Here is a 26,251-nt window from a genome sequence, read left to right as displayed (position 1 = left end):
TTATGAGAGGGCTGGAGCACCTCTCCTGTGAAATCAGGCTGAGGGAGCCTGGCTTGTTCAGCTTGGAGAAGAGGAGGCTCAGGGGATACCACATTGCAGCTTTCCAGTACTTGAGGAGAGCTTACAAGCAGGAGAGGGACTACCTTTTACATAGCCTGATAGTGATAGGACAAGGGGGAACAGGTTTAAACTGGAGGAGGGGAAATATGGAGGTTAGACATTAGGAAGAAATTATTTACTCAAAGAGTGGTGAGGCACTGACAATGCTGCCCAGAAAGCCATGGTGCCCCATTCCTGGAGGTGCTCAAGGCTGGGTTGGATGGAGCCCTGGGCAGCCTGAGCTGGTAGGGGCAACCAGCCCACAGCAGGGAGTTGGAACTAGATGGACTTTAATGCCCCCTCCAATCCAAGTCATTCTCTGATTCTCTCCTGCCACGGAGGATGCACTGCCCAAATAGGGCCCAAAAACATCCCAGGTATTCCAGGCATCTTGATGTTTTTTAGCCATTCCCTACTTCTAGGAGTTCTTCAGGGTTGTGAGGGAGTTTACAACTTCTGTACCATGCAGAACCCATCCTACAGATTCCCAAGGGGCCATCACAAATGCTTCCCCTCTTCTCTGCTCTTCATGGTGTTATGCAACCTCTCCATGATACCAGTCACAAGAGACGTGTTTATATTGAGCCAACCTGAGGACAAGTTTAGCACTGATGATAACTTTCTGGTTCAGGTATTGAAAAGACCTACCAGAGGTGAAGCATTGCTGGACCTGCTGCTCATCAATGTGGAGGAGATCACTAAAGGCATTAAGGTTGGAGGCAGCCTGGGCTGCAGTGACCATGCCCTGGTCGAGTTCATGATCTCGAGGGATGTGGGCCTGGCAAAGAGTGGCATCAGGACCCTGAACTTTGGAAGAGGGAGCTTTAAGCTCTTCAATGGACTGTCGGCCAAGATCTTCTGGGATGCTGTCCTTAAAAACAAAGATGTTGAGGAGAGCTGGCTACTCTTCAAGGATGCCTTTCTGAGAGCACAAGAGCTCTCCATCCCTCTGAATAAGAAAGCAGACAGAGAAGGTAGGAAACCAGCTGTCTCAGCAAGGACCTGCTGGGCATACTGAGGGCAAAGAAAGGTGCATACAAGCTCTGAAAACAACTGCGTGTCACCTGGGAAGAATACAAGGATGCTGTCCGGATTTGCAGATGTGGGATCAGGAAAACCAAGGCACAGGCAGAACTGAACTTGGCGAGGGATGTGAAAAACAATACGAAGACATTCTACAGGTACAATGGCCAGAAGAGACAGGCCAAAGCGAGTGTACCTCCTTGGGTAAATGTAAAAGTAGAGCTGGCTTCAGTGGACGAGGAGAAGGCTGAGGTACTGAATGAGTTCTTTGCCTCAGTCTTCACTGGCAGCCAGGATTCCAGTATTTCTCACGTCTCTGAGCCCTGCATCCCTAAACCTCTAGGTGGAAACCGGGGCAGTAAATCCCCCCCCACTGTAAGGGCACAGCAGATCTGAGACTGCCTCATGAGACTGAATGCGTACAAGTCTATGGGGCCGGATGGCGTGCATCCCAGGGTTCTGAAGGAGCTGGCTGAGGTGGTTGCCGAGCCACTCTCCATCATATTTGAAAAGTTGTGGCTGTCAGGTGAGGTCCCAGATGACCGGAGGAAGGGTCACGTCACTCCCATTTGCAAGAAAGGGAGCAAGGAGGATCTGGGGAACTGCAGGCCAGTGAGTCTCACCTCTGTGCCTGGGAAGGTCATGATACAGATCCTCCTGGACAACATGCTTGATCACATGAGGAAGGGGCATGTGATCTGAGACAGCCAGCACAGCTTCACCAGGGGAAGGTCATGCTTAACCAATCTGGTGGCCTTCTATGATGGAGTGACAGCATTGGTGGACAAGGGGAAGGCGACCGATGTCATTTACCTGGACTTGAGCAAGGCCTTTGACATGGTCCCCCATTGGTCTTGGGACTGATGCTCTTTAACATCTTTATCAATGACACTGATGACGGAATTGAGTGCACCCTCAGCAAGTTTGAGTGGTGCAATTGACATGGTGGAAGGAAGGGATGCCATTCAGAGGGACCTCAACAGACTTGAAAGGCAGGAAAGGCAGGCCTGGGTGAACCTAATGAGGTTCAACACAGCAAAGTGCAAGGTTTTGCACTTGGGCCGGAGGAATCCCAGGCATTTATACAAACTGGAAGGAGCAGTCCTTGAGAGCAGCCCTGCAGAGAAGGACCTGAGGGTCAACAGATCCTCAACATGAGCTAGCAGGGTGTGATTACAGCTTGGAAAGCAAGTGTTATCCTGGACTCCATCAGAAGAGGGATGGCCAGCAGAGACAGGGAGGTGATTGTCCCTCTCTACTCTGCCCAATGAGGCCCCATCTGGAGTGCTGTGTCCAGGTTTGGAGCCCCCAGTACAAGAAAGACAGGGAGCTGTTGGAGAGGGTCCAAGGGAGAGCCACAGAGATGATCAGGGGACTGGACCACCTCCCGTACGAAGACAGGCTGAGGAAGCTGGGCTTGTTCAGCCTGGAGAAAAGAAGGCTGTGGGGTGACCTCATTGCAGCCTTTCAGTACCTAAAGGGAGCCTACAAACAGGAAGAGAACCAACTCTTTGAAAGGGTAGATAACAGCAGGACAAGGGGAAATAGTTTTAAGTTGAAGGAGGGAAGATTGAGGTTGGATGTCGGGGCATTTCTTTACAGAGAGAGTGGTGAGGTGCTGGAACAGGCTGCCCGGAGAGGTTGTGGATGCCTCGTCCCTGAAGATGTTCAAGGCCAGGTTGGATGGGGCCCTGGGCAGCCTGGTCTAGTATTAAATGGGGGGGTTGGTGGCCCTGCCTGTGGCAGGGGGGTTGGAGATTCATGATCCTTGAGGTCCCTTCCAACCTGGGCCATCCTGTAATTCTGGGATTCTGTGAAATAAAGCTGGCAGAGCCACGGGGGAAAAGGGACAGCCATGTGGGATGGGGGCTGTCACCCTGCGGAGTAATGAATGTCACCTGCGTGAGCCACATGCTATTGTATCCTTATTGCACGTTCCAGCCCACTGCACCTCCTGTGCAATTCTTAACTGCTTAACAAGGCCACCAATGGTAAATTAGCCAAACATCAGTAAGCAGGGAATGTGGTCATCACATTCATCCTGTTAACTGGTGGCTAATTGTCTCATTGTGTCTCCCGCCTACTAATTGGAAAATAACTGTCTCCCATAGCTTACCACTATCATGCTTTAGGAAGGATCCAGGTGGCAGATGTGTTTTGCTAGTGCTTTTCACGCTTCTGCACACACCCTCCAAGTAATACCATCAAGGGACTGGCTGCCCCATTTTTGTTAGTGGCACTTCAGAGTTTTCTGCACCTATGCCAAGACCCTTTTGCCCTCCCAGCTTCATTGCAGGCCATGGGACAAGGCAATTGGATGCCCTGCTCATGGAGAGCTGCTTGCACAAGTTTTGGGTGACACACAGCTGGAAACATGCCCCAGAGCAGAGGAGCAGGTGCAATCTGAGCCTGAAAGGTTCTGAAACACACCGAGCTACTTCACTCAGCTGCCCATGATCTGCTTCATAAAAGGAAAAAATGCACTGCAAATGATACAATTTCTTTCCAGGATAACCCAAAACAAATCTCAATGCAATTCACAAGAACAGCAGAGCACCTCATTCTGCCTTGCCCAGCACTCTGTGGTACATGCAGTATGTGTGATAGCTGAAAGACACTTGGAGCAGTATCTTTCCCCACAGGACCAAAAGTGAGGGTCTCTCCTGTGAAGACAATAGTGATGTGCTGGAAGGAAGAAGCCGTGAGAGCAGGGATAGAAGGGGAGGACTCCTGAAAGCATCCTTGAGCACTAGGGATAATTAAGTGGGCTGCTTGCCAAATTCTCCAGATGTTTAATTAATACTGCAAGACCCCTGCTCATCTGGCTGATCTTAGTGCTAAAGACTCCCCATCTTGGCCTCAGCTGAGTTCTGCAATGAACAGAGACATCTAGTGAGCTGCTGGATTTGGAGCTCATCCCACTGGCCTCCCTCCTGCCTGATCCCATCACCCCATGTGAGACATGGACCCGGCACATGGATCCACAGTAAGACATGGACCCAGGAATGCAGAGCTGTAGGAAGCCACAGCAGTGCTGCACACAGTTCCTGAGAGATTCCCACCCTATCCCCATTCACAGAGATTCCCCCATTCGTGATATGGCTTCCAAATGAGGTGGGAACTTCGAAGACATGGAGGAAACAACCATGGTCTGAGGAACAGCCTGGTAGATCCCACCAGCTATGCTGGAGCTTGCCATGAATACATATTTACTTTGAGTGCTGGCTCTGCTGCAGGCATAAAGTAATGCATGGCTGGGGGACAGCTTCTGGTACAGCATGAGTGATCATGGGAACTGCCCAGAGCATAAAAACAGCGTCAACTGTGGGCAGTTAACACTGCAAGCTGCAAGATTTCTAATGAAGAGGGTAACTCTCTTGCACAAGGAAAGGTTGACAGCAACGATTCTGAAAGAAGGCCTGTCCTTCTTCCTCTACTAATCAGTCATTTTTGCAGGCTGAACAGCTGTTTGTTTCCAAAATGGAAAGTGACCACATGGAGGTCAAAGTCATCATTGCCCATTTTGAGCTTGAAGTATTCCTTCAAGATCCCTTCTAGCCATGGTTTTGGTAGCTCTTGGAAACCAACATTTATAGAGCATTTCTTTGTGTGATTCAGAGACTCTTGGCACCAGAGAGGTCTTCACAAAAGCAGTTTGTGTCTGAGACCACAAAAGGATCTGTAACACTTTACCATGTCCTCCAAGGCAGTGGTACCCAAAACCCACTGTGACATGACCATCATATGCATGCAGGGACAGCTAAATCCCATCCTGTCATTGTTTACCTGAAAAAGGGGAAGGACACTGCAATGAGAGCACTTACTAAAAGAATCAAAATGAGATAAAGAGACAAAGAGCCCATGTGCATTTGTGGCAAGGGAGATGTTTACAGGTGCCTTTTTGAATACATATGTTTCTTCTTGGAGAAAAAGGCATTTGAAAAGTGAAGGAAACGGGGTGGTCTTCACAAGTAGAAAGCTTGTCCAAATGAGGAACTGAAAATATGTAGGCTCTGGCAGATTTAATGCGAGCAGTAAGACCAACAGCAAAATGATCACTAAAGGAAGGCAGCAGAAGAGCAGGGAGGTTTTCTTCCTAGTGAGATGAGCCAAGAGGTCAGGACACAAGGCTCTGTGGATGGAGCATGAAGGCCCGTGCTGCTCAGTCAACTCATAGATGGGCCTGGAATTGAGGCACACAGGTGACCACAGCTTCTGCCAACATCACACACGTAAGGGTTATCAGAAAAGGACTTGATTTTGGAAAGCTGCCAGAAGATCTGGCACAACTGCTCAGCAACGAGATGACTAATGAAACAGACAGACAACAAACACCGTGAAAATAAGCTGATCTGTGTTATGCTAGTGAGCAAGGTGTTGCTGCTCTGCCTAGCAGGGAGCAGCACTGAAGCAGTGGGGAAATGAGAGCAAAGCTGCAAATGGCACCAAATTGTAGTGTAAATCTGGACCCTATGAGTGGAGTGTGTCCTGCTGCTCACTCTGCTCAAAAAGACCAAATGGAAAGGGCTCGAGGTGGGGGACAGGCTGGGTCAGGACTGCTTCCTCCAGCAGTCTGCAGTGGGAAGCAGAAGCCACATTTACCCAGGGATTGAGGTCTTGCTTGCCCCAGGGAGAGCAAGCAAATCTGGAAACCTAGAATCCATTCCCTTCTCTGCAGGGGTTTGACCTCATACATCCCATGGGCATCCATCAGCCTCCACAAATACTCACTGGGTCCCTGGGCAGGTGTCTCATCTCTCCCTACATCACCCAAAGCACTGCAAAAAACTGAGATCCACGGCCACAATTCCCTCACCTCCTGTCTGCAAGTAAGTCAAGCCCTTGAGTTTGGGAGGTAACAAGCTGGTGGTGACCAGCTGAAGAGGGAGAGCTGGCTAGAGCAGTTAGACCAAACACTCAATTAAAATGAATTATAATGCAGCTCCTCTCAGCCCTGATGCTGGGCAGCTCTCAGCAGCACGGCTGGTGATGTCTGCAGTGAAATTTGTGCCAATTTTGCCCGGACAATAATGCCTGGATCAAAGGAGCTTGTGAAAGAAATGAAATGGAGTATGGATAGGTTCCCTGTGCCTGCCTGTTATAAATACACACCACAAATGTTAGCTTTTAGGCTTAAATTCCACCTCCTGAATGAGCTATTATTTCAGCACAGCCAAGCAGCCAGATGAGATTCTTGCTTTTGTATTTTGATGAGTGAAGAGGATCTGACATCTTGGATGCCTCTGATCCAGCCCAGAGCTTTCTTCTCGGACTAATCAGCTGCGCTCCCCGCACCTCAGCTGTAATAAAGAGCAGCAGGAGGCTCTGGGTATTGATCAGGGAGTGCAAAACCTTTACTGAAAAGTGCCCGGCATCCTCAGGGAGCCGTTCTGGCTTTGTTAGGATGTCTGCGGTGCTGGAGGGATGGAGAACATTGTTTGCAGCAGGTTGGAGTGCAGCACTCCCCCTTTTTTCCTTGGCAATACACCTCTCCCGGCACAGGATTTAAACTTGGAGGGAGAAACACAGCAGCCCCCTAGGATGCTGCTGATGAGCACTGTCTAGGGTGCAGAACAAAGCATTTCTGAGGTGGTTCCTTCCCCCTCTACTGGGATGGGTGTCTCCAGGCAAGCAGCAAAAGGAGCAGATACCAGCAGCTGTTACAATCTGTAGATCAATGATATCCTTTGGGGAGGACAGTAACAAGGAACTAGTTTTCCATACTGCTCAAGCTCTAGAGTTCTCAACTCATTTTACTGGGAGCCAAATCCAACTTTGACTCAAAACAGAGAATGTCAGTGGCAGAATCAGACCCTGGCAGGGTGGTTCATCCTAACATAAGCTCTTGTTCCCACTCTCCAAAGTCACAGGCAGGGGAAATAGCTCCTTTGCAATTTCAATTTTTCCGTTTCAATTGCTCCTTTGCAACTGAAATGCAAAAAGAGCCACATTCTACAACAATAATCTCCATCTGCTGCTGAATTGCATTCTCCAAACCAGTCTCTGCAGCGTGCTGCTTACAGCTGCTGAGGTTGAGAAGAGGGCTATGGCTGAGTGGGGTTGTGGGTGATGGCTTGCCCCAGGAAAGCTGCAAGATGAGCTGCCATGAGCCATGGGCAGCCATGGGGGTGCTAGCAAAGCACCGTTTAATCTGAAGATGAGCCAAAGCTGTGGAGAGGCTGCGTTCTCCAAATGATGGTTTCAGGCTGATGGAAGGGGAGCAGCTCAGCACAGTGACTGCGCAGGAAGGGGCCAATGCTCAGCGATCCCCTCCTGCCAAAGCCACCTCGCTGCCTCAGTTTCCCCTACTCATGACAAAGGGTGCTCTTTGCTGGCACAGCAGGTAGGCAGGAGGCCATTGGCATGCACTACTATGCCCCAGCAGCTGACATTTCACAAGGCAAGATTTCCTTCTCAGCACCACAGGAGCAACCTCCGGCCTCACCCATTGGCAGGGACATTTCTTCCTTATCCTGCCCATCGAGGCAGGAGGCCAATTTTGGCAAAGACTCCTTCTGCTGGGAGCCAGGGGCAGCCCACCAGCTGGACTGGTAACAGCCTTTTTTGCCACCCCCCCCCCATCCTCATCCTGCTAGCTGTCACCCCCACTATGCTACCAAAATTGAGGGCTTGTTTTCATGTCCTTGTTGGTTTTGGTTTGTTTTTCCACAAAACTATTTTTATTCATGCCCCGATCCCAGCCGTACTGGGGATTGAGCGTTTCAGCCAAAGCAATAAGAAATAAAGAGCAAAGAAAGTGAATAGTGATCCAGAGGATTTCAATAAATTAAAAGGAAAAAAAAAAATTAAAGGAGAAGTAAAAAAGCCATAGCTGAGCTCAGAGGAAGCAAGGCAATCAGAGCAAAAACTCTCAGCTCTGCCAGTTCCCGTTTGTTAGCAGATCAAATTCTCTGCCTCTCTTGTCCAAAAGTATCAGCTCCAAAGTCTCCCTTGCACTCCCAGTGGAGGTGTTTCCAGGCTGCAAACAGACCTGCTCCCACATTCCCGGTGCTGTTTTACCCAAATTGCCTTCTGTCAAACTGCATCTTACTCTTCCCACCTGCTCCACACCATTCACCATCCCTGGAGGTTTTCAAGAGGTGTGGAGATGTGACACAGAAGGACGTGGTTAGTTGGCACGGTGGGGACAGGTTGGGGTTGGAGTGGATGATCTCAGTGATGATCTAACCTCAGTGATTCTATGATTCTATATCCTGAAGACAGGCTCCAGGAATGGTGACCTCAGGCTGCCAGCAGGTCCATCTCTCAGCCAGGTCGTTTGTAAGAACCCAGACAGCATTTTACACAGTAAGAACACTTGTAGTGGAGGCTCCCATCACCAGCAGTGACCAGCTGTCCTATCCAGAGGATTAATTTCCCTGTGTAAGTTTTATTCTATGTCAAGATATAAGAAAAAATGTTTTCTTTAAGGTAAGGGTAGTGAGGCACTGGAGCAGGTTTTCCAGAGAGGTGGTGGATGCCCCATCCCTAGAGACACCCAAGGTCAGCCTGGAAGGGCTCTGAGCATCTGATGAAGCTGTGGGTGTCCCTGCTCACTGCAAGGGAGTTGGAACAGAAGACCTCCCTTCTATGGTTCTATGATCCTATGAAGATCCCAGTGAATGAGATTTTTGGGTTCCTTTAATATTCCAAGTGTCTGTACAGTTCTGGAGAGATGGAGCATCAGTGGGGCTTATCTCCTGTACAAGCTATGGACCCACACAGCCCATCTGGCCAGTTGTCTTTTGCAGATGCTGAATTCATGACCAAGAACTCTTTTCCTACTCCAGCCTCTGCAAGCACACTTCATACCCAATCTGCTTTCACCTGTACTGTCTTGTCTGCCTGAGATCTGAATTATCCCCATAGGCTGCTGGCAGCTGGATGTGGGACGAGCAGTGAAGTCAGTTTAATATCATTTTCCTTGTTATTATCTCTCAGCTTCTCCCAACAATTTGCTCGGATTTTTGTAAAACTCCTTCCCAAACAAACCCCTGCCCAAATCAGCCCCCGTGACCACAGGACTCTATTTATAACCAAGATCCCATTTAACAGATAAATGAAGGGAACTCGAGCAGGATTTAAGCTAAGCAGTTATCTGTGACTGGCGGACACGTGTGCCTCACATTGAATTTACTGGGGGCAAGGAAGGCAGGGAGGGAGGAGAGCAAACAGCTGCCTGAGCAGACAGATAGAAACTGGGGGCATTCAATCACTGTGTGTCTCTGGGAAACTTCGGGAGAGCAAAATCCTTCCCAGAATGTGGGGAGCATCCTGCTTTCTCTGGGTACCCCACAGGAACAGCATCACCTCTCTGCTCCCCAAGCAGTGTATCATTTGCAAGGGCTTTTCTTGTCTTCCTGGCTGGTTATTACCGTCTAAGACGATGCACTTAACAGGGTTGTGAAATCAGCCATAAAGTTTACTGCACTACATCAATATAATGCCCTGCAAAGTTAATATGGAGATACCTATTTTATAACAAGGACAAATAAAAACATCTCCCATTAGCCCCTGGCACAAGGAGCTTTGTTTCTGAAGGCCAGATGCTGCAATGAAATTGGTGGAGAATATTAATACGTGTATGTATGGAGCCACACACATATACATCCCAGTACATGTTTACATATATATACATATATAATGAGAGACTCCTGGCCGTTCTACAACCTTCGAGCACTTTATTTCCACACTGCAGGAGAGACTGGCTACAGATCCAGAGGCTCTGCTATTATACCATGTCAATTTTTCATCATCCCAGAGTCCCTTGTCACAGAAAATGGATAACTTTAAGCAAGAAATTGATCCAAGGTCAGAGTTAAACACGTGAACATAAACACAGCAAGGAGTAAAATGTTCCCTATGCAGAGCAGGGCTGTTAAGGGGCATTTGGGATTTTGAGTGTGGAAATACCTTTGGTGTCTCTAGGGAAGCAAGTTTCTGCCAGTCATGTTCCCACAGATTGAGGAGCTCCTGGACCATGTGTCCTCATCCCCCTACCCCTATTCTGCCCGTCTCAACTTCTTGAGGCCAAACATCTCTGCAGTCCTGCTCCTGATCTCTCCAATTCCTCCTCCAGCACATCTCCCTGTTTTCTGTAGCATTCAGTTCAGCAGCAGAACACAATGGGAGAAAGAATGAGTTTTCCCTAGGTCTCTCCTAGTCTCTGCCCCAGATGCCAACAGCTAGCCCAAAAAAACACCTGGAAGGTGAGAGCTTGGGAATTGTTTTTCAACTTGAGAGGGTGGATGAGGGCATCCTGTCTTGGCATTTTACTCATGCCTATGTACCCCACGTACATCACAGCAGCTCCTGAGTACAGAATGTGCCCCAAACATCTCAGCTGAAGCTCGAATCCTCATCATCTGTGGGATTAAACGCAGAGAGGGTGTTGACCCCCAGCAAGAAGTCCTCCCTGCTGCCCTGTCCTTATCCTTCATCCACTGTTACCCCCATATGTCCCTTCAGAGCTGGTGTTATTAGAGCTATTACAGTTTTCACTTCTATCATGAAGTGCTGAAAGATGTGAAATGGAAGGTATTAAACACAATCAGAGAGTGGAAAGACTGTGTCAGCCAGACCTGCAGGCATGATAAGAGGTTTTGCCCGTTTTCCCTCCAGATGATTGCTGCTGTCTGGCAGTGGCATGAGCTGGAGACCAAGAGAAAGAAGCAAGTGCCTGCGTCCAGCTCAGGAAGGACTGAAGGAAATGCCTTACCATGGGGCAAGTGCCTATGGAAAGTCCAGTGCCAGCCTGTTGCTAGCACGACATTAAAAGCCTCCGAGAAAAAAAGGCAGAGAGGTATCAGTTATACATCACCACCACCTGCTGGTACCACAGGAAGTGTCCCAGTCACCAAGGATCTGCTGGTATGGGACACCCCAAAAACCATCCAGCACCCCAAAAACCATGCAGCAATTCAAAGCTGTTGGATTCTGCAGGAGCGCTGCTGCCTGCACCAGCATTTGAAAGCATGTGTGCATCCAAATTCTGTGGTCAGGAAGAATCAGAGGTGGCTGGTGAGGGTAGGATTAAAGATTTAAAGAAAGGTGAAATAACTAAGGCCTTGCTTTCAGGGCTTGAGGAGAATAGGGATTGTCAGTTTGGCTTGCTCTAATTTTTCACAGAGATTATGAATTTGGTGGTGAGGGATGATAGCATTGCTGTGATGCACTTAGGCTCTTGTAAGCCTGTTGTTCTGCCCTCCCTGACAATGGTTAATAAACCTGAGCAACACTGAATCAATGTGGCACACCAAAAAGCAGCCAGTGAGAGGGCTCAGATATAACTTAGGGAGCTCCTCTGAGGGAGCATTTCTTTCTCCACCTTTCTTTTAACTTCCTTTTACATACTGGAATCTATAAAGTCTTCCATGATACTTCTTCAGCCTGAACAAGCTCAACCCTTAGCCTGTCCTCATAGCAGAGATGCTCCAGCTCTCTGAGCATCCTTACGGCCCCCTCTGAATCAGCTTCAACAAGTTCATGTCCTTCCTGTACCGAGGGCCTAGAGCTTGGTGCAGTACTGCAAGTGGGCCCTCATGAGGGAAGAGCAGCAGGGGACAATCACTTGTTCATGTCACTGGTGAAGTCATTGAATAGTATGGGTGCCAGCACAGACTCCTGAGGGACACCATTGGTTATTGGTTCCTACCTGGACATTGAGCCACTGACTATAACCTCTTGCATGTGGATATCCAGCCAATTTCAAATCAGATTTTAGGAAATATTTCTTCTCCAAAAGAGTGGTCAAGTATTGGCACAGGCTGCCCAGGGATATGATGGAGTCACTGTGCTGGAGGTATTCAAGAACCATGGAGATGTGGCACTGAGGCACGTGGGTTAGTGGGCACGGTGGGGATGAGTTGGCAGTTGAACCAGATGATCTTAGTGGCCCTTTCCAACCTTAATGATCCTACGATTCCGCCATTCTAATAATTTGTCCCTCTAACAGTTCATCAATCAAATCCACATCGCCAGTTTAGTGGCTTGCATGTTGTGAGGGACCAGACCAAAGGCCTTGCACAAGTCCATGTAGATGGCATCTGTTGCTCTTCCCTTGTCCCCCAGTGCCATCTCACTCCATCCTAGAAGGCAACCAGATTGGTCAGGCATGCTTTGCCATTGCTGAAGCCTTTCTTGCTGCCACCTGCCTTCCACATGCTTCCACATATACTCCAGGAAGATCAACTTCTCCAGACAATCAGAGAAATGCCAAAATCAGGCTTCTGCCTCTGCCCACCTCCCTCCTCTCTGCATCAGGCCCATCTGCTCCTGCCCTTTGCCTCAATATGGTCAGGCACTTTGAATGGAAACACTTTTTCACCCAAAAAATGCCAGTTCATCAAAATACTTCCCAAGAAAAAGTCACTTCAGAGGAATTTTCAAAAATATTGTGGGGAAGAAAAAAAACAAAAAAAAAAACAAAGACATGCAGTGGTTTAACTATCCTGTTTCAACAGCTTTAAATGAAAAAATAAATCTTTTTTTTTTTTTTTCCCCATGAGTGCCAAATGACTTTTCATTTAGAAATGGAAGATCATTATCATCTTTAAAAAAAAAAAAAAATCAAATAGAAAAGGGTGACATCAAAAGAAAATCTCTGGAAAACGTTAAAGTGAAACAATCAGCTGGGTCCAAAGCAGCCGGCGGAGCTGGGCTGTGCCCTGCCAGGTCTCGCCATGGTTATAATCCCTACTTGGGGCAGGATGGGATTCCTGCATCCCGGTAAGCACCTCAGGGAAAAAGAGCCATGCTAACTTTGGGCAGCTCTTTCCAACTGGATTTTGCCTTCAGTTGGGGTACATGCTGGCAGCCCCCGGCTGTCACCCTCAGCCCTCAGCTGTTACAGTTTAGGCTGTGTGGGGAGCGGGAATGCCAGCAATCCAGCATCCAGAAGGGGATCCAGGCCCTGTTCAATATTGAAAGAAGAAGGGCTTTGAAAGGCGTACGCTCATTTTCCTGTTTCGTCCTCTGCCAAGAAAACCGGGGGGATGGAGGAAGGAGTGAACGGGTGGGGGAACAGTGGAAAAAATGTCTTGGCTGGGCCTTCTGTGCCTTTTATCTCATGGGCAGCCTGCCGAGGCAGGGTCTTCCCCTGCTGAGCCTGCTGGCAGATCAAACAGGAGTGGAGAAGAATTATAGCCCCCCCACAGACCCCTCCCGCAAGGAAGTGAGAAAAGGAGAGGAAGAAAGAGCAAACAGCCCCATGATGCCCACGGTGCTGTCCCGGCCAGGAGAACTCATTCCAACCTTCTCAGAACCCACAGGTGTCCCCCACAGGGACCCTGGGGAGATCTGGAGGTGAACAGAGAGGTGACCCATGTCCCCGTGGAGGGGAACAGCACTGCTGCATGGCCTGCAGCAAAAGGGAAGGTCCCAGCATCTCCCTGGGTCCTGCTATGCCTGCTTCGCCATCATGTCAGACCATTCTGAGCCAGCTTTGAGCAAACAGCGTAATTAAATGCTTTTATTCCAAGGACTCCCTCTGTGTGTTTGTGTATTTGTGGATTAGATGCTAATACTGTAAGAGGCTTTATTGCAACTAAATTGATTTCTTCTTTTTTTTTTTTTTTCCCTCTCTTCCCTTTTCCTGTATTTTCTCCTTCCTTCTCACCAGCCCACGGGGACCATCGCCTTCACCAACCAACAGCAGAGTACAGACTGCAATGGGGCAGCGACCACAGCAGACCCCTAGGCAAGGAGAACTGAGGGTCTGATGCAGCATGGGGGGACATGGCTGCAGGGTACAGTGGCACTGTCCATCATACAAGCAATAAGGGATGCCTGCAGTGTACAGGCTGGTTAACTCAAAGGCTGCAGCAGATTTGGGAGGAATTCCTTGCCACGTAGGCTCAAAAGACACGAGTTGGCAGCACTCAGCATCACATGGGGATCACACCAGCCCACGGTGACAGGAAGATGAGAACACCTGGCCACCAGGAACACCCAGAGGATCCCAATAGCTCCTCAGTGCAGTCAGTAAAAGTAATGAGGCTAATAAAGGCAGTCATTACCAGGCAGCAATCTGTGTATCTCTCCAGGCTTCCCAGGACGAGGCACAAACTGACACTGCACCTTCCTTGTTTCTCTTTCCTTCTCTCCATCCCTCTCCCCTCTCCTTTCCTGGCCAGCAGGAGGGGAGGCCATAATTGAATGTGGCTGGGAGGAACGTGAAGCAAAAGGCTGTTGAAAAAGAGAAGAAATGAGGGTACCTGTGGGATTACATGAGCCAGAAAAATGCAAAGCCTGCTTCCAGCTGCCCATAAAATAGATGCCGTCTCCTCTCCCATTGGCAGGGTTTGGCTGCACACAAAAAGGCTGGGAAGAGGATTTTTATGGAAGTTATTTATAGGCTGGACGAGCAGCCATGTGTGTGCCCCGGATTTCAGCCTCATACCATGTGCTGGGCATGGCAGCAGCAGACCTGGGGACAAGCAGCAGGGCTGGTGACCAAGTCATGGCCATCCATGGGACTGTCCCTGTCACCCCGCACTGCTGCATCGCCAGCTCTGATGGATGTCCCCAAGGAGCCTTTCTTCTCCACGTCAACAAAATAGGTTTAAAAATGTCACCAAACTACATGCAAAGCTCCACAGTTGACACTTCAAGGAGCACATTTCATTAACTAAAGAATGGAGGGGAGAAAAGGGAGAGAGGAGGGGAGGAAAAAAAAAAAGGAAAAAAGGAAAAGGAAAAGATTACCTTGCTGAATTAATCAGGCTTCACTGTAATGTTCAGGCTTGGATTTTATTTCCTGTAATAAGCCCATTAATACGGGTGTCTATAGCGGGGGGCTTTTAGCAGCAGCCACCATTAGTGTAACGAGGAAGGGCTAATAGAGTTTTATTGGAATTTTTACTCCGACATCACAGCCTTTTAAAACAGCTGTCTCAATAGGCATTATTATTCTGATTAACATTTAGACAGCACAAATCATAGCGGTGCCCTTGCTGTCCTGCAGGTTCTATCATAATCACTGTGAAGTCCCCGATGCGATGGCTGATCCAGGCTGGGGGATGAGGGGGATTCAGGTGCTGGCAGGGACAAGAGCTTCATTTCTGTTCTCCCGTGCCAGCATTTCTAAGGAGCTGGGATAAGTCCTACTGTTACTGACACGCAGCAGAAGCAGCTGCAATCTGCCAGTTGCTTTTTGAACATCCCTGATCCTTGGGGGAACTTGAAAATGGGGTGGAGAGGGTTAAAAAGCAGCAGGGGGTTATTTATGAGGGCGCTTTGTGGTGGGGCAGTATGTCCTCAGCACCAGGAAATTTGGGGTGATGGGGCAACTCGCTGCTTACTGCCCACATGGTCACCGCAGGGTGTTGCAGCTCAATCACTGCCCCTTTCAGGTGTGTAACAAGTAAGATTACGTGGGGCTGTGTTCCCAGAGCCCAGACACCCAGCAATGCTCTTGGCTGCCCAGCATAAGCTGGGTGCTGTGCCAAGAGCAGTTCTGGGTGGATTTGGGGTTTTGGTTTTCATTCTCTTGGCATACCAGGCTGCCCTTAGCAGGGAGCTGATTGCTGCAGGGCACGAGGGTGTTCAGCATCTGCTTAAATTTTTGTAATTACTTTTCATGCTAAGTGACTGATGGTGTCTTTCAGATAGAAACAGAGGGGCTTGGGCCGTTCCCTTTCCCCAGGAACTACAGAGCCTTCATCTTTCCCTTTCTCCTCCTCCTTCTCTTATCTCCACCTCCCCCCCCCATCGATTCAATCACAGGCAACTGGAGGCAAGGGGAAACTTAACAATAAAGGCAAAAACAACAGTAAAACTGGAGTGAAATGACAGCCATAAACCCTGTACCGGCAGGGACAGTAAAAGTGCAGTTTGGCAGGAGCCAGCAGGCCTGCACTAATACCTTTTTTTTTTTTTTTCCCCCTCCTGATTAAAATGCTCTGGTCACAGATTAACTTCTTTCACGCAGTATTTATTGTCTCACCTGTGGTGGGAGGGAGGGAGTTGCTCTGGGTGCGGCGGGATTTGGGCTTCAGAGCTGGCACCAAAGGGGCCCCATGCACTGTGACAATGTCACAGTGAGCCTGCAGACTGGGAGGCTGGGGGCTGCGGGTTGCGCAGAGCTGGCAATGCTCAGGGTCACTGCAATGATCCTGCACCCAGCTCCATCTCATCTCCCAAAATCACACCCTCCCTGTGATGCAAGCATGGCTGCATCTCTCCTGGCTGTGTTTTCCCATCCCTTCACATCCCACTTAAAAGTACCGAGCCCCTAAAAAGCCATTCCCTTCCTCCTACAAATCCATCTGATGTCCCCCCTTGAATTTTTCACTTTTTCGGGGAGGGATAGAAAAAGAAGAAATTAAATAAAACGAAGCCCTCATAGTTTCTCGGCGTTATTTCAGCAGTACCTGTGCTCCTCAGCACACACCACCTCCCCGGCTTTCATCCTAAATCACAACACAACAAACAGGCTGTTCATTAGGTTCTGTTTAATTAAGCAATACAGATCCTGCCCTGATATTTACAATCCCACTTGCTCTGATTTATTAGGGAAAGAGTCTCATTTTTAAAGACGGTGACTGTAAAGTTTAATACCGCTTGACTTACTGCAAGTTTCATTTACGGCCCCAGGCTGACGCACAGCGGGCCAGGCTGAGAGCTGGTGGGCTATTAAATCAGAGCTAACTGCGCGTGCAGGGGGATGACGAGCCTCGTTACAACCAGTTCAGCGGCTAATTACCCCAATCTGGATTCCCACATTTAAACCAATTCGTTGCCACTTTTCCAGGGCCCTGGGGAAGAGCTGGGCAGGGTCTATGATTGCTGTGAGCGTGCACTTGTTGCAAGGAGGAAGGGGATCGGGGGGCTACATTGGTGGTGGTCATCACACCAACATGCTGCCATCCACCACCTTCTCCCAAAAATTCTGGGACCTGCTGGACATGGGGGACACAACGGAATAATGATAGGGATGTCTCATGGGCTCTGCGATGGGGACATCAGGAGCAGGATGGAGGAGATAGGGACAGAGGACTGAGGATGGGGACACTGGGGGCGATGGAAACATCAGGAAGAGATAATGGGAACATCACAGGGAGGATGGAGACAGCATTCTGTCAGACCCAGCCTTCCACAGGCAGGGGTGTGGGAACAATGCATAGATAGGGAGATGTAGCACTTCCCACAAGGCGCTGTCTTGGAGGTAGCAGATCAGTCCTGTAGAGGAGAATCTCCCTGCTTGCAAGAGATTTCTGGCCCCCAGGGGACCACTCTCAGACTTCAAAACACTACGGGCCTCATTAGGGAGTTATGAGAATGGCTCTTTGGTGACAATTAAAATAGAATTGCACGCGGATGTGGCGGCAGATGGTGCTCCATACACTGGGCATCCCCATGGGACAAACCCCCAGATCAGCTGTAGGGCATCACAGAGGAGATGGGGCTGCAGGGGGGAGCAGAGCATGGAGCTGCTTGCCGCATTCCCTGGCCCACACACTGCATCCAGTCCCACGCTGCACCTCACGCTGCATTCTGAGTACCCAGGCAAGCAGGATGAGGGCTGTGTCCCCAGACAGTGAGAAGGAAGAGGAGCAGCGAGTTTGCCAGCCTCCACCCCTGCCTAGGAGATAAATGCAGCTGGGGCAGCCTCCTGCCCCCCACTCCTCAGCCTGCAAGGCAGCTCAGCAGGCCCAGAGCTCCCTCCAGGGAGGACAAGAAGGCAATGCAAAGACAGCAGCGAGCAGCTCATCCCCTGCAGCCCCCAGGTTACCTCCCCTCCCAGCAAGTGGGGTTCCTCCTAACAGGCCAGAAGCCAGCAGGGCACAGCCAGAGGCACTTTGCTTGCGGGTTTATTGGGCACCACTCCCAGTTCCACCAGTAAACCACACTGGGAGGAAGGCAAGCCCTTTGGCATCGAGACTGTGCAGGGATGTAGCAGGATGAGGGCTGGGGAAGCCACAGTCCATGAGGAAGCTCAGAAGAAGCTGACAAGCCTCAGCCGAGCTCTCCACTTCACCTCAGGTCTGGGCAGCTTCACACCGTCTCCTGAGGCCTCAGCTTGTAGTGCACCTCAGGGAGGGCTCTCAGCCGCTCCGCAGCCTGCAGGGACCAGACACAAGGCTGGGGCAGCTCAGCAAGCAGCCAGACCACTCCCTGAGCTCCCCGTGCCAGGCCCAGCTCCTCACCTGCTCAGGGGTGAGGTCCCGCTGTGCTTGTGCCAGCATCTCATAGCCCACCATGAACTTGCGGACAGTGGCAGAGCGGAGGAGCGGCGGGTAGTAATGGGCATGGAGCTGCCAGTGCTCACAGTCCTCCTGCAGGTGGGGGCCAGTAGGTGCTCCTGAGCAGGATACGGTGTCAGGTGTGCAATGGGAGAGATGAGGACAGAGGGGCAGAGAAGATGGGACCCTCACCATGCCAGCCCATGGAGTAGGGGAAGGAGATTTGGAAGAGGTTGTCGTACTTGATCAGCAGCCGCTGCATGATGGAGGCCAGGCCTGTGGGGTTGGGGGGTGGTGAGTGCACCCAGAGCTGGCCAGGACCTCCAGTGACACCAGGCACTGGTGACAAGCATGAAGGAGGTGCCAGCCGCTCCCCAAGGCAAGCACCCCAAGAGCATGGAGCATCATGTCCTTCATTGCCACAAAACCCCATAGAGCTCCCTCCCAAAAAATAACCCAGGGCATCACTCACTGTCCCTCTCGCTGTCACACAGGTCCCGCAGGCGGAGGACATGGCGACGGGGCAGGAGCAGGGTCTGGAAAGGCCAGATGGCCCAGTAGGGCACAACCACCAGCCAGTCCTCATTCTCCACCACCAGCCGCTCCTGTGGGACACAGCACTCAGGGAAAGGGGACAGGGACATCCCCCACTTAGGGACAGGGGAACAGCCACGTCCTCACCTTACGATGAGCCTCCTGCTCGGCGTACTCCAGCAGCATGGGCACACCATGCTGGCTGTGGTGCTGTCGCTGCGTCCGCTCCTCCAGGCGTGCCTCGTTGGGGAGGAAGCTGCTGGCCCACACCTGGCAGGGACACGGGGCTGTGTTATCAGCTGTCCCCAACGAGCTGGCCCCATCACATCCCCCAGGCACCCAAGGCTCACGCCACAGCACCTAAACCCAACCCTATACACAACCAACCACAGTTCCGTGCTGCCACCAGGTGGGCAGTCCAGCATGCAGCAACCACAAGGGACAGTCCCCGGCAGAGAAGGGACAAGAAGGGGACTGACCCCACTGTGCTCCCATCTTCCAGGGGGCTTCATCCTAGAGTCGCCCCTGGGGTCACAGCCTCACCTGGCAGTGCGGGTGTGGGTTGGAGCAGCCCATCATTGCGCCTTTGTTCTCGAAGATCTGTGGAGGAAGCAGAGCAGGGGGTGAGAGGTGACAGCACTCCCAATCCCCGCTGCGGGGACAAAATGCTGTCCCCAGCATAGGGGGAAACCAGCACATGAGAGCAGAAGCCTGATGCATAGGGGTATGAGGTGGGGATGAGGGACCCAGCCGTGGGGCTCCAGCAGCACCTCTCCCGTGTGCCCCCATGGATGGGGACATGTCCCCTGTTCCCAACAGACCTGCACCCAGGGGTAGGAGGCCCCCAGCTCTGCCTCCAGTTCTGCCCACGCATCAATCACCGCCCGGATCTCCAGCAGCGACATCAGGGGCAGTGTCAGGTCGGAGTGCGGGTGGAAGCACATCACCTTGCTGAGGAAAAAGCCCCCCACAGGTGAGTGCCCCAGAATCAGAACAGGAGCGCAAAGGAAAACAACAACAGAGCTGCCTGTTGCCAGAGCTGGAGTACTCACCACACACCCCGGGCAGCTGCCGCTCGGAACAGGGGGTGGCCACTGTTATCTGGGGGGGACAGAGAGTAGGGAGGGAATTTGGGCAGCGTCCATGCCCCTACAGCCCCCCAGAACTCCTGCAGGAATTACCAGGCTCGGGGGCATCAGGCTGCAATGCGGGGAAATCATTGGGGAAGACAAAGGTGCCCTCGTAGTTCGGGTTCACCTGTAGCGGTGAGAAATGGAGTCTGGGGATGGGGGGGTGAGGCTCAGAGGGGGAAACAGGGTCAGGGTGCCCCATGGTACCTCACCGTTGGCCCGGGTGGCCCCAGGGCAGAGAGGGTTCTTCGGGTCCCAACGGGGCACATCCTCGGGGGGTGGCTTCTCCAGCTGTCCCTGCCAGGGCCGCTTCATGCGGTGTGCAGACACCAGCACCCACTCATCCCGCAGCGGGTTGTAGCGGGAGTGCTGGTGCTCTGTGGGATGGCAGCAAGGTTACCGAGGGGGCATGAGTGGGGCTCATTCCTGAAGGACATGACTGGGGGGACACGAGTGGGCTGGAGTTGTGAGTGGGTAGGGAGATGATTGGTGGGACACAAGCGGGGGACACTACTGGGGGGACACAGTAGGGGGAACTGAATGGGAGAGTGTGAGTGGAGGGGGAAACGAGTATGGGACAACAAGTGAGTAAGGGGACATGAAAGGGGAACACGAGTGGCAGGACTCAACTAGGAGCATGCAAGTAGGGGTGGGGACATTTGCTGAACACAAGTTGGACAACGTGACTGGGGAGACATGAGTGGGAGCCACATGTGGGCCATGGGCATGAGTATGTGAAGAGACGAGTGGGGGAACATAAGTGGGGTCACTGCTGGGGGACGTGAGCAGGGTGGTCACAAGTGGGGGCATGAGTTTGGTGACACAAGTGGGGCGCGACTGAGGGGGACGTAAGTGGAGAAACATGAGGCAGGGGAAGCTGTGGGGAGACTTCTATGGGGACACGAGTGGGGAGAGACGAGCGCGAGAACAAGAGAGGAGTGGGGGACGCCTAACGAGGAACACGGGTGGTGGGACAAAAACGGGCGACAAAAGCGGGGGACACGAGCGGGATGACACGAGCAGGGCGGGGACTGCCCCTCCTCCCCGACCCGCGCTCCCGGCCCCGCCGTACCGCTGGCACGGAAGCCGCCTCCGCCTCCCCCCGCCGCCGACTCCATGCCTCCGTCGCCACCCGGAAGCCCCGTCCCAGCCGGGAGGTCCCGGCTCCGTCCCGCCCCTTCGCGCCGGCGCAGCGCAGCGGCCGGGAGCGGCGTGGTCTCGACGGGGCGGTCCCGGGTCGTCCCCGCGGGCGGGGCGGAGCGGCGCGGCGCCGCGCGGAGAGGAGAGGGGAGGCGGCATGGGGGTGGCGGGGCCGTGGGTGCTGCGGGTCGGGCTGGGGCTGGGAGCGCTGGCCTTGCTGCTGCAGGGGCTGCGGGGCTGGCTAGCCTGCAAGCGGTACGAGTTCCAGCCCGCCGAGATCGCCGAGCTCGCCCGGCACCACGCGGGTATGTGGGGGTGGGGGGAGACGGGAAGCGGAACCGAGAAGGGGGAAGGGGTCGGGAAGGGAGCAGCGGTAGGGGAGTGGGGGCGGGAGGTTTTGGTGCGGGAGGGAAGTGGGATGGGACGGGCATCAGCTCCCATGGGGAGTCCCGTAGGGTCACAGCAGGAGCCTGCACGCTACTGGGATAGGGCCGCCATCACCTCGGGGTCTTGCTCTAGTTGGTGCCAGGGGTGGGCCCTGGGGCTCTCAGTCCCATACATCCTTCTCCACCAATTGGGGAGGCAGTGGGGCTGGGACTGGAAAAGTAGTGTTCTCCTCCAAGTAGGGCTGCCAAAGGCCAAACCGGGACCCCATGGCTGAGGATGCAGTGTAGAGAGGCTGTTAGGGCTTGGTCCGTGCCAGGGATTCAGGCTGACCCTGCTACTGCAGGACTGGATCATGAGCTGGCTTTCTCCAAGATCATCGTGGAGCTGCGGAAGAAGCACCCGGGCCACATCCTGCCTGATGAGGACCTGCAGTGGGTGTTTGTGAATGCGGGCGGCTGGATGGGCTCCATGTGTCTGCTGCATGCCTCCCTCACTGAGTACGTGCTGCTCTTCGGGACAGCCATTGACACTGGGGGACACTCAGGTATGTGGGGCAGGAGGTGTCGCTGTGCTCTTTTAGCCCCTCTCCTTCTGGGAATGTCCATCCCAGCAGCTGGCAGCCCTCTTATCCCTGCAGGGACATGATAAGTGGTGCTTTGCCCTTTGCAGGTCGCTACTGGGCAGAAATCTATGACACCATCATCTCAGGCACCTTCCGGCAGTGGAAAGAGGGAACCACCAGAAGCGAGATCTATTATCCTGGTAAGCGTGACATGAGGGCTGCAATCCCCATCCTGCAGTATGGCCATTCTGTACTGTCACGCAGCCTCTTCCTTCCAGCTGGCAAGAGCCTAGAGAGGGGGACGAGGCGCTCCATGTCCCCTCACCACAACGGTGTCAATAATAGAGGGGTGGCTGCAGGCCATAGAGAAGGGATGGGAAGGGGCTGAGCACTGCATCTCCCAGTCCCACACATCTCCGCCTTGGGCATGATGTGGGTCAGCTACTGGGAGTGATGCCATTTGTGTTGGCAGGGGACACCATCGTGCATCAGGCAGGAGAGGCCACATCAGTGCAGTGGAGTGCAGGCACCTGGATGGTGGAGTACGGCCGAGGCTTTGTCCCATCAACACTTGCCTTCGCATTGGCAGACACCCTCTTCAGCACTCAGGACTTCATCACCCTCTTCTACACACTGCGCGCCTACACCAAGGGCCTCCTCCTGGAAGTTAATGCCTTCTTCAGCACTTTGGGCTGCTGAGCCTGGCTGGACAGTGTGCCCCAACAGCCTTCCTCCCCCTTCCTCCTCCTCCCTCTCTTCTCTGGGCTGCAGATCCCAAAACCTGGGGATGGGGATGCTGGTGCATCCAGCACCAAACAGCCCCTGGGAGGTTCCCCACGTGCCATCTGGGTTGGCAGGCAGCTGCAGCTGTGATCAGCACAGAGCACAGTGTCCAGCTGGCAGCTCCCTCCGTGGCTTCCAGGTGCTGGCAGCACACAATGTCCCCAGGCACTAGGGGAGGATGCCCAGGCAGTATGGGGATGATCAGCCTCTGTGCTGAAGGTCTGTTCTGGCACCCATCCCTGCTGTGTCACCTGCCCCTTGAGTGGAAGAGATCCCTTCTTTGTGCCTCCTCCTTGTTTTCCCCCCAGGGGGGTCAGCCACCATCTGTCGCCTTAACCAAGCATGGCCTCTGGGCTGTGCACATACTGAGTGTCTGCGGGTGCCCAAAACTCTGAATCAGCTCAGGATGGGACTTTGCCCCTCAAAATACTTCCCCTGGTTGAGAGCCAGCAGGGTCCCCGGCCAAGTGGGGGTGTGCACTCTGCTCACGGCCTGATGCCCATTTGGGCTCAGCAGAGGGCTTCCAGCTCTGTTCTGTTCCCAAAATACTCTGTGTCCCCAGGCCAAAAGCCTACAGTACATCTCTCCTTATCCCTCCAACTGGCAGCCCTGTGCATGGGCTTCGTTGTCTTTTGTCACCCAGAAGAGATGGCAGTAATAAACATCATCATCCCACCTGCTTGGGTGTCTGGTGTGTGCAGAACCCCCAGCATGGGATATGGGGCTGGGTCTGGAGTGGGGGTCCTTGGAACCATGGGGGCACAACAGTGCAGAAGGATAGGGGTATGAGGAGAGAAGGATGTGAGAAGGGTAGGGGAGGTGATCCTGGGGTGCGTGGGCCATGCACACACATGCAGGGCTGCAAGCAGCACTCTGTATGGATGTGCATGAGCAGTGTGTAGGTGTGCGTGTGATTAAAAATGTGCAGGTGGGTAGAGGACAGGTGTGTGCACATGTATGCATATGCAGAGCAATGATGCATCTATATGGTCATGAAAGTATGTGCATAGCATATAGCGCATGTGTACGGATGTGTGTAGGCAGAGAAGCTGTGTGCATGCATTTGTGCACCTCTGTGCACGTGCCCCATTCAAGTTCACAGGCATATGTGAACGCATGTGCACATGCCTGTGTTTATGTGTGTGCTCCGCAGGCTGTCGAGGAACATGAGATCCTGCTCTGGCCTATGCAGGAAGGCGCTAACTCAGCAGCTCGTATCAATACTGCTCCACTTACAGCGAAGGCCACGTAATGAAAATCCGATGGGCACGCTAGTGGGAGTAAATAAGTATGCCATTAAAATGAGAAAATCAAAGCTCTGGACAGGTCTTTTCTCTTGCCCATTGATTTCTTTTATTACGGAAATATTGCTGCTAAATAACATTAGTGTGAACAATCTCAGCAGTGTTTTCAGTAGCACCTGTGTCAATAACGCCCTGGTGAGCAAGGGTCCCCGTGGGGCTGCTCCTTATCACCCCTAGGTGTGTTCAGCAGAGGAAGGGAGCAGCTCAAGGGGTTTTGGTGAGTGCCACTGGGAGGGGTTGTCTTTAATCACCATTTGATTCACATGGGGAACCTGAGGCATAGAACAGGGTGCGCAATCCCCTGCTGCCACTGACTGAAGCACAGCCCCCATCCTGGGCTGGGGCTTGTGTTCAGAGCCCCTCAGCTGCCGGCACCCAGGCACCAAGTGACCCAGACACGTGGGAGAGCTGCAGCTTTTGGCACACAGAAGACAAGTGGGGATCCCAGGGCACCTCAGAGGTGGCCAAAGAGACGCTGTGATGTGGGTCCAGCTGCAGAGCCATCACAGGACAAATGCACTTCGCTGCCCAACACGCACCTTTCCGCTGCAGCCTGCTCTGTCTTGCTGTCCCTACACACAGAGCACATATCGATCAGCCCGCAGGATCTATTTCCCAATTCCTCCTGCAGTATCTCTCTGCTCAGAGTATCTCTCAATCTACTCTGCTGTCTGCTGTGCCCGTCTATACCTACAGTATCTACCTGTGCTGCGTCCACCGCAGCCATCGATACACATTTTTCTGGGGGATTTTTCTCTCCAGCACTGCCAGATCCCAGCAGTGCACAACGCAGAGCGGGTGGAGGGAACACAGCCCTTGCAGGTCCAAACAGGTACAGTCCCCATAAGGTGATGGGGGACACGTCAGCCCAGTGCACAAGTGGATGGGCACAGCCTAGCACAGGGGGTGCCAGCACCCTCGGGTGCATCAAACAAGGGGCTGCAGCCCATAATCTGGTGCTGGAAGTGCCGGGAAAGGATGGGCCGAGGCGGGCTACAGCTGTCCAACCCCGAAACAGGATGGCCGACAGCTGCTTTATCTCCTGTGCAAAGATAAACAGCGTCCGGGGGCCCCGCGGGGTCGGAGTGCTGCACTGCCGCACGAGCCCCGGGCAGCACCGCGGTGAGTGGCCGCTTCTCCCCGCACAGGGCGGCAGCGCAAGGGCAGAGGCTGCGGGATGCTGCGGATCCTGGCCCCAGCCCACGGGCAGGGCTCGTTTTGCGGGTCAGGACTCGGCGATTGCCGCTGGCTTCAGCCTCCCCTTTGTACTGCCCAGTGACAGGGTGCACCCCACCCCCCCCGACACACGTGTGCACACACCTACCTGTGCACATAGAGCACACGCCCACCCCTCCCGACATGGATTGCTGCAGATAAGCACATAAACGGCACACACCCAGCCCCAGCACGTCCAGGTAGACACATCATTGTCTCCAGCGGTGTGAAAACGTGCACACACACAAAGCACACACACAAAGCACACATGTTCAGCTCCTCCAACAATGCTGCATGTGTGCATGTGAACAACTCTGCACAATGTATGCACGCACTCTGCTCCCATGGGGTGAAAGCACACCTTAAACACCACGTGCACACACACACATACCCCATCTGCACAGACTGCTCTGCACACTCACACACACACACAAGGAGCTCGCACACAAGTACATGCATGCTGACATCCTGCATGAACACATACACAGCGCACACACACACCCCCTTTGCAGCGCAACACACATACATGTGCAAATACAGCCCGTCTGCGCACACACACACACACGAGTGCAGGGCACTCCCTCACCAGGCGTTCACACATCTCCCTGCATACACGCACACAAACACACACACGGTGTTCACTATCCTTGCTGTGCACGAATGCAAAGCAACATGCAGATGCGTGCAGGCAGAAAACCTTCTGCACACATACACACACGTACGCAGTGCACACCCTACAGAGGAGCACAGACCCCCCCCCATGACCCCCCCACACACACGCACACAGAGCCGCTCTCGCAACCTCGGGCTCTGTGCTCTCCGCGGGCCGGTCCCGGGTCTCCCCTGGGGCTGCGCAGGTCCGGCCCTCCCCGGCTGCCTCCCTTGACGTGC

General features: G+C 52.8%; 2 protein-coding genes across 9 annotated transcripts in view; one reads left to right on the top strand and one right to left on the bottom strand.

Annotated features, from left to right (window-relative positions):
- GALT (galactose-1-phosphate uridylyltransferase) overlaps positions 1-21,175 on the bottom strand; it is a 37,878-nt gene extending 16,703 nt beyond the window's left edge. Inside the window, exons 1-11 of one of the 8 annotated variants that reach the window (XM_085213100.1) lie at positions 21,042-21,175; positions 20,177-20,346; positions 20,021-20,096; positions 19,892-19,940; positions 19,661-19,790; positions 19,383-19,439; positions 18,987-19,109; positions 18,778-18,910; positions 18,498-18,581; positions 18,270-18,424; positions 16,558-18,183 (exon numbers count right to left, since the gene is read on the bottom strand). In XM_085213100.1, the coding sequence (XP_085069226.1) occupies positions 18,118-18,183; positions 18,270-18,424; positions 18,498-18,581; positions 18,778-18,910; positions 18,987-19,109; positions 19,383-19,439; positions 19,661-19,790; positions 19,892-19,940; positions 20,021-20,096; positions 20,177-20,346; positions 21,042-21,087 (1,089 nt within the window). In that variant the 5' untranslated portion in view covers positions 21,088-21,175 and the 3' untranslated portion in view covers positions 16,558-18,117. Of the gene's footprint in view, positions 1-9,186; positions 12,210-14,138; positions 14,308-16,557; positions 18,184-18,269; positions 18,425-18,497; positions 18,582-18,777; positions 18,911-18,986; positions 19,110-19,382; positions 19,440-19,660; positions 19,791-19,891; positions 19,941-20,020; positions 20,097-20,176; positions 20,409-21,041 lie in introns of those variants that run through there. The other 7 variants (XM_085213101.1, XM_085213107.1, XM_085213108.1 and 4 more) reach the window with 7 other exon arrangements.
- A 53-nt stretch (positions 21,176-21,228) lies between these two features.
- Positions 21,229-23,520, top strand: SIGMAR1 (sigma non-opioid intracellular receptor 1). The gene is made up of 4 exons (XM_010725216.4): positions 21,229-21,414; positions 21,840-22,040; positions 22,166-22,258; positions 22,531-23,520. The coding sequence occupies exons 1-4, from the start codon at positions 21,267-21,269 to the stop codon at positions 22,755-22,757; spliced, it is 669 nt and encodes a 222-aa protein (XP_010723518.3). The 5' UTR covers positions 21,229-21,266; the 3' UTR covers positions 22,758-23,520.
- The last annotated feature ends 2,731 nt before the right edge of the window (positions 23,521-26,251 follow it).

Source organism: Meleagris gallopavo, chromosome Z (assembly GCF_905368555.1).
Source record: "Meleagris gallopavo chromosome Z, MGAL_WU_HG_1.1, whole genome shotgun sequence".
NCBI lineage: Eukaryota > Metazoa > Chordata > Aves > Galliformes > Phasianidae > Meleagris > Meleagris gallopavo.
Note: the sequence above shows the minus strand (reverse complement) of the source record. Positions and strands in the feature narration are given on the sequence as shown.

Bases quoted from the DNA above. Each gene is read 5' to 3' on its own strand.
- SIGMAR1 (XM_010725216.4), top strand. From the start codon at position 21,267: ATGGGGGTGGCGGGGCCGTGGGTGCTGCGGGTCGGGCTGGGGCTGGGA. The intron at 22,041-22,165 runs GTATGTGGGGCA...TGCCCTTTGCAG, and splicing joins TGACACTGGGGGACACTCAG to GTCGCTACTGGGCAGAAATC. The intron at 22,259-22,530 runs GTAAGCGTGACA...TTGTGTTGGCAG, and splicing joins AAGCGAGATCTATTATCCTG to GGGACACCATCGTGCATCAG.